This window comes from Vitis riparia, chromosome 18 (assembly GCF_004353265.1).
Source record: "Vitis riparia cultivar Riparia Gloire de Montpellier isolate 1030 chromosome 18, EGFV_Vit.rip_1.0, whole genome shotgun sequence".
NCBI classification, from domain to species: domain Eukaryota; kingdom Viridiplantae; phylum Streptophyta; class Magnoliopsida; order Vitales; family Vitaceae; genus Vitis; species Vitis riparia.
Window position 1 is genome coordinate 5,476,635 of NC_048448.1, and position 6,952 is coordinate 5,483,586.

Here is a 6,952-nt window from a genome sequence, read left to right on the forward strand (position 1 = left end):
CGGTGGTTGCAGTTTGCCTAAAATGGTGATGGCAAGGGAACAATAACAGGGCTCAAGCACATGTGAACCGTCTCCCAAATAATGCAAAGGGTGGTCCCCTCACCAAGTCATCATCTCCACAGTGACTGAAACTTGCACTATTTCAAGAGGCCAAGGGAATCACAATACATCACTGTCACAATTTCATAAATGCGGGCATGCGAGGTAAGTACACGGGCATAAAGACAACAACAAGCATCAACCATATTGAATAAACATCATCAATCCACCAAAACCATTACAACGTCTATCATTTACCAACAAAACCAACAACTAAGACAATTTCCATTATAGCAGCATGCCCATCCATATCAACGTTTCCTTGGTCCATTAGTTACAAAGCAACCACACCACATAAGAAAAAGCTCAATTTAGGTATGGAGATGAGAGTGGCAATTTCTCGCTCACATGCGCGGAACAAGGAATGAGAGCAGGAATGGTGTATTGGGGCCCTTACACCCGATGAATGATGAAACAGAGTAAGGCTCCTTCATCATGCAATTCCATATACCAGAAAAAGATGACCCCCATTGAAGATTAAAACATGACAAGGATACAAAAAGGGGAGAAAGTAAAAGAGTAGGGTCCCAAATCCACCTAAGCAGAGTTGCACTCTCCTTTTCCCGGGTCCCTCTGTGATAACCAGTCTTCTCATCCACACAACAACCACCACCCCACGCTCAGGTGCGAGTGTTACTTTCTCTAAACCCCACGGCATAACTCTAATGATGAAAATCTCCCTTTTATTGGAACATAATATACTGCTCTTCCTTTTACCACACCTCACCCTCTAGAGACTAGAGTGAGAAATTTCACAGGCCGAAGCTACTGATTTCCAGCTCAATCATGGAAGAAAAGATTCAGATTCGGCACAGTTCGGGCTCTTTCTCCACTATTTCCAATTTTAAGCCCTTATGCTGGAAACTCATCATCTTGCAAAAATCCACATCCAACCCATGTTTACCTAACTTATTCTGGGCAACCATGAACATCTTCTAATACTAATAATGCCAAACAATATTACTAGTACTACTGGCAAGACAAACTGTAGCTCAAGGAGTATCAAGTCCTAAAGCTTTCGCTTTGAACTTCAATGATTTCAAGTAATGGATAGCTTCATCAAGGACCACAATTGCATCCTTGCCCTTCCCACCAGGAATCAAGCTCTGGAGAATGTTCACTGTTTCACGTATTCTGTCTTTCCTCGACCTCTTGTTGCCTGAAAAAGATTGAATTTCTCCTGGCTCTGGATTGTTGCCATCGGCGCAACTAGATTCAGCATCATCCTCGTACTCGAGGGAATTGTCGGGTTTTGCAGAACTTGCAGTGTCCATAAGAGATGGTACATTAAAATCTCCGTTGAATAATTTTCTCCTCTTATTTGACCCATCCGAACTAGCGACTTCTTCTGCTTCCCCCTCAAGCCATTCTTGTCTATCATACACAGTCATTGTGCTAGGTGAATGACCAGTGCTTGTTTCTTCATCATCTTCAGAGTAACTGTATTCATCATCCGAATAGAGCAAGGCATTGAGCTCCTCTGTATCCTCATGCATCTCACTCTGCACATCAGTTCCACCATTTTCATTAGATTCATCAGTCAGAATTGGTCCCTGGTGAAAAATCAGATCTCGTTTTGTTCCTTCCTCTCCCCCACTCAAATTATGAGCACCAGAAGGTTTTGGGCTCCAAGAAGTCAAGCACTGGCCAGGAGTACCAATCACAGAACTAAAAACCAATGTTGTTTGATCACCTGACTGATCAAAAACAAGGAATCTCTTCTGAGCACACTCAGAGATAACATTGGGTGCGTTGACCACCCTAGAGTTCCCATAAGGGCCGGCAGGGAGTTTCTCTTTCAGAATGGAATTGGACGCATGTGTGAAGGCCTGCCGGAAACGGGGTAAACAGTAAAACCATCCATGAGGTTCATTTGGTTGGCTGGGGCGTGAATGAGGCAGCACAGAAAATGCGTGTGCTGTCAAAGACCCACTTGTGGGAACCAAATTGGGGCAAGGGTTCATGTATGCAGAAATAATATTTTGCTGCTCCAGTTCAAGCCCCAGTGGAGCACTCAAAGTATTCAAATTGGGTGACAGCCAGCCAGGATGCTGATGGGGAAGCCAGGATCCACAGTCCTTTTCCATCAAACCAAGACGATCACCTAAGAATTAAAAACATACACCCCCAAAAAATCTACAATATATCAGATAAGCCAGATTAAGAAAATTAAAAAGAAAAAAAGGAAAGAAGAGAACAAGGTTTTTTTTTACAGGCTGGATGTTCTGAAGCGTACCAGAAGCACAATTACAGGTTGCTGATCACTTGTTGTCTCTTTCAGGAATAAAGAAAAAAACTAAAAACTCCAGCTTAACTTGAAATGCGAAGGGGAGAAATCAATCTACGTAACGGGTTTAAGCAAATGACGGAAGTACTCAGCCTGAAAAATGCACCAAAAAATATGCATCATATAAGAATTATTTATCAATAGCCACAAACAGCATACTGAAGAACAGGAATTTTTTAAAATGACAAAACATGCATATATTCATGAAAACTAAATTAAATTTATCAGGCAAATATCTTGCCAAGCATATCCATATCCAAAACAGAGCAAAATCGACCCGGGAATTATGTAAAGCATATTCGACTAACCTGGCAATCCTGTAAAGGTTGAAAGCATGCTATAACTCTAACAATAATGGTGGCGCTCCCAGCAATCCCATTCTCGTGTTTCAATGCCCGAAATCTTGTTTGGCTCGCTGCTTGGCACACCATAACTACGTCCCGACCCTTCAATAGTAAAACAACAACACTATCTTCCGGCGAACAACAAGTTCCGTAAAACACAGATCGATCAATCAACAAACAAAACCCAACAGCAGATCCCAGAAGAAAATCAACAGCAGATCCCGAGTAGTGCAGAGGAGAAAAAAAGGACAACGGTCTGGAACGAAAATTTCAGGAGAAAAAAAGGACAACGGTCTGGAACGAAAACTTCAAGAAATGGGTTTGAATATGTTCAGCTAATCCTGCGTACATAGCAGGGAAGGACGACAAAGAGATTGGATCCCATATGGGGGGTATAGTATCAAAGTTAAAGGATTTTCAAGGGTCTAGATCAAAGAAATTACAGAATTACTCTACAATACAGGTTCAAAGACACAACTTTCCGAAAAACATCTACAGAGAGACTTAACCACCACCGCATACTGCTTTTTCCTTTTCCTTCAAACTATTTGCCAGTATCCTTTCGCCAATACCAATTCAAGATCCCTGCACCAACAATTTACATCAGGATCGGCCCCAAAAATTGAAATTGATTTAAAGTGATGCTGCGTTTGGTGGTTGTTTATAGATCGCGGGAAGAAAGAAAAGACAACTTGGAATCTAAATCGTGCAAGCCAAGAGGAAAAGAAAAAGTAAAATAAAATCAATGTAAACCAAAACTGAAATCCGGCCTCAGTTTGTTGAAAAAACCGAAGGAAAGAGCAAACAAATAAAAAATAATTTTAAATCAACCAAAGGAGTTATGTGGCGCTCAATTCATCGGCGCTTCTGGTTATCTCCCGTCCCAAATAATGAAAAATTATAGGATCCAAAATTTTCCTTTCTTTTTCTTAGCAACCAAAAGGGAAATAGCATTCAGTGGAATTACGCAGCTGAAAAATCAAGTTTTCCCCGTGAATCAGTCAGAGCAGATCAAGCATAGCTCACCACAGAGGAAATACGTAAGAATAAAAATAAAAAATTGGAAAGGCAATTCAGACAGATAGCAAATCTCCTCGTAATATATTTAGCAGAAAAACAGGAAAAAGAAAAGAAAGGAAAATTAATTTTTTTTTTTAAAAAAAAAAGTATTCGGCTCCATTTGGTTATCGTTCTCGGAAAGAACAGAAAAAAGAAAAAGAAAAATTCCCAAAATACTCCCTCTCCTGTGCATTTAAGGCATTTTCTTCCCTTTCCCTCATATCCGGAAATCAAAAAGAAAAAAAAAACATTGGTAGCCATGAAATCGGGAAAGATAAGAGAAACAACGGAAAATTTAAAATAAAAAATAAAAAAAACTAAAATTCAACCGGCAGTATAACCAAACATGAAAGCCAAAACTTAGGAGAAATTATGACTTACAGTTGAGTAAGAAGAAGGGAAATCGCCTGAATCCTCGAAGGCCAAAACTCAATCAGACGGAACACAACACTGAAAAAGGCGGTGGAGAGAGAGAGACAGGAAGAAAGAGGACAATAGTCAAAGTCGAAACTTGGCGAGTAAAGGGCAGAGAAGATTATATAGAAAAGTAATTGACAGAAATAACCCTGATTGGGTGCAGGTTCACCGCACGCTTCATTTGGTACGTGCGTAGTGCACGCAAGATATTAGTGTACAATGATGAAGCATGGAAGATAAGCTCCGTGGGGGCGTGCCCCGTGGGCTGTTGTATCATGACCTGGAGGATGTAAGATGTTATGCTATAACCCAATATCTGGTTAACAACTTAACCCTTTGGTTGCCTTCCAACCACACCCCACTCTTTCCTTCCACTCACCTTTCCTCCTAAGTCCTAACCCACCTCACCTCTCCTCTCTTGCCAGTTGCCAGTATCATCACTCCTTTCTATTTTCTCATTCCCAATATTTTTCCTCTTAAGCCCATTTCCTATATTATTCACACAAGTTGAGTAAGAAGTAACCTAAAATCATGTACCATGTGCCTTCGAGTCATGTTTCAATTTTTTGAAACACAAAATATGACATTAGAAGTAACATGTTTTTATTACGTAATTTCTAAAAGCAGTTTTCATACAAAATATGAAGGGGGGGGGGGGATGGGATCCGATGCTTAACATGAACACCAATAATTTGGAGCTTGACCGTTCAAAGGCAGAATGATATGAACATGATAGGGCCCCACAACGAGCATCATATTTTGATGCATACACACTCTCTACCTGCCAGCGTAGAGCTCATACTCATGGCAATCCATGGAACGCCCTGCTTTAAGAGAAGGGATGGGGGTGTTAAAAAGATGGGCCCATCCCCACTGGCCCCGCCCCGGAGTACAATAATACTTTTCATTGATGTGATTTATGGATGTGTCTCAACCATCAAGAGAGCCATCGATGGATGGCCCTAGCCAGTTATATATCGAGTGTTTCATACTGCTTTATTTTGCATCTCACACACGCCCTCCCGCTTTATGCGTTTCCATCACTTTCTAATTCATTTTCCTAACCTTTTCGTTTTTTGATTTTTTAAAGGAGGTGATAAGAAAAAGGAAAAAAAAAAATATCATCGCCATCCCAATTCCCACCTTTTATCTTCATGGGCACAAAAATGTCCTTTTCCTTTTATTTGTCATAAAGTGGCCTCTATTGGTTATGTACGCCTCCCAAACAAAATTGCAGAGGCTTGCATGTGCCCAATTCCCAAATCACATCCTACCCCTGCCTCCTTGTTTGGAATACGGGATGGGACCTTCCTTGCCCAAAATCTTACGATTTTTAACAGTTTTGGGTTAAAAAATGAAGACCATAAATTCTTTACAAAAGGGCTTCTTGAATTGGGGCATCTTTTGGTAAAGAAGACGAAACTTTTCCATATACAGTATGGGGTAATTCCCAAAACTCTTCAAAGAGCCCAGCTCTCCTCAGTCCTCGCCTATTTGAATTCAGTATCCATAGGAGAAAAATGGGATAATGATTTATTCGGTGGGGATACAGTAAACTAACATGGGAATGGATATTCTAAGGTCTCCCATGTTGAGTCTGCAAAGTCATCTTGGTACGAAACCAGACAATCGAGGCATGAGAAGAAATAAAAAACTAAAAAGAAGAGACCCAATTGTGCCGAATCGGGGCACATTGGCTGCACCAAAAAATTAAAAAAAATTAAGACGACCATGATTTTAACACCTGAAGGAGATCTTACGCGCAGGAAAAGAAGATCCATGGCGCCCAATTATTTATGGATTCCAATATAAATAATATGCATACTTTCATGCCCTCTTGTTTGGAGTGGAGGGAACAATAAGCAGGACCAATCAAGTTCCACCCTCCTCCTCCCAATCCATTGGGTCTTCTCTTTTGGTAGCACTAAAACACTCCTCCATATACGGATGAGATGTAAAGGGAGGATTCCCCCCACGTCTACTCTGTTATTTAATCATCATACTCACTTTTAATTATCAAATTATTTTAATAATTCACACTCCCTTTAATTAAAAGATAGAGGGCCAAAAAAGAAAGAAAAGAAAAAAACCCATTGAGAAATGACATGAGCAATGTGGTTGTGGATTGACCACTTAACTGAAAGCCACGGGTGTGGTTTTTTTTTTTTGGTTCTTTTTGGTTTGATGCATGCTTGCTGAGAAGCTTAGTAGCTTCCCCACGATGAAGGAAATGTGGATGATTCTGTGTAAAGCACCATTGCATAATACTCACTATTGGAGTAGCATATTCATTTTGCAAGTGGATCCCATCATGTTCCTTGATGTGCATGTTACACCTCTTCTTCCTTTTTTCGGAATATTTTTTTTTTCTCTGTTGGATAAGTATGATGTTAAAATAATTTCTGCAACTCTCACATGATCTCAACTCCTCCTGAAAAAAGGTGAGAAATGCACGCTGAAATATGATATTAGGCCTGATGTCCATGTTGGGTCAGCAAGTGCATTGTAAGTATTTGCATATAATGATAGAGGAGAAAACAAATGGAGAAATGGGTTTCCTTCACAAACTGCTTTCATGGAAAATAAAAAGAAAGTACTTTAGAAGACGACTAAAGAAGAAGATGATTTGTTTTTGCCATACCAGAACATATGGTTTTCCATAAAAATGTATTTTTATGCAAGGTCAGAAAAACCATAAATAATGTAATAGAAAAGAGCCCAAATAATGCCTTGATAAGGCCAATCC

The 6,952-nt window shown here is 40.1% G+C and overlaps 1 protein-coding gene across 2 annotated transcripts; it reads right to left on the minus strand.

Moving 5' to 3' along the window:
• Positions 1-221: 221 nt before the first annotated feature.
• LOC117906603 (transcription factor bHLH143) lies at positions 222-4,305 on the minus strand. 2 transcript variants are annotated; one of them, XM_034819702.1, is made up of 4 exons: positions 4,171-4,305; positions 2,695-3,315; positions 2,336-2,479; positions 222-2,203 (listed from the first exon to the last, which is right to left on the minus strand). In XM_034819702.1, the coding sequence occupies exon 4, from the start codon at positions 2,184-2,186 to the stop codon at positions 1,092-1,094; it is 1,095 nt and encodes a 364-aa protein (XP_034675593.1). In that variant the 5' UTR covers positions 2,187-2,203; positions 2,336-2,479; positions 2,695-3,315; positions 4,171-4,305; the 3' UTR covers positions 222-1,091. The 2 variants fall into 2 exon arrangements, with proteins under 2 accessions (XP_034675593.1, XP_034675594.1); XM_034819703.1 differs by having other exon boundaries at positions 222-2,235.
• Between the last annotated feature and the right edge of the window lie 2,647 nt (positions 4,306-6,952).

Bases quoted from the DNA above. Each gene is read 5' to 3' on its own strand.
- LOC117906603 (XM_034819702.1), bottom strand. From the start codon at position 2,186: ATGGAAAAGGACTGTGGATCCTGGCTTCCCCATCAGCATCCTGGCTGG.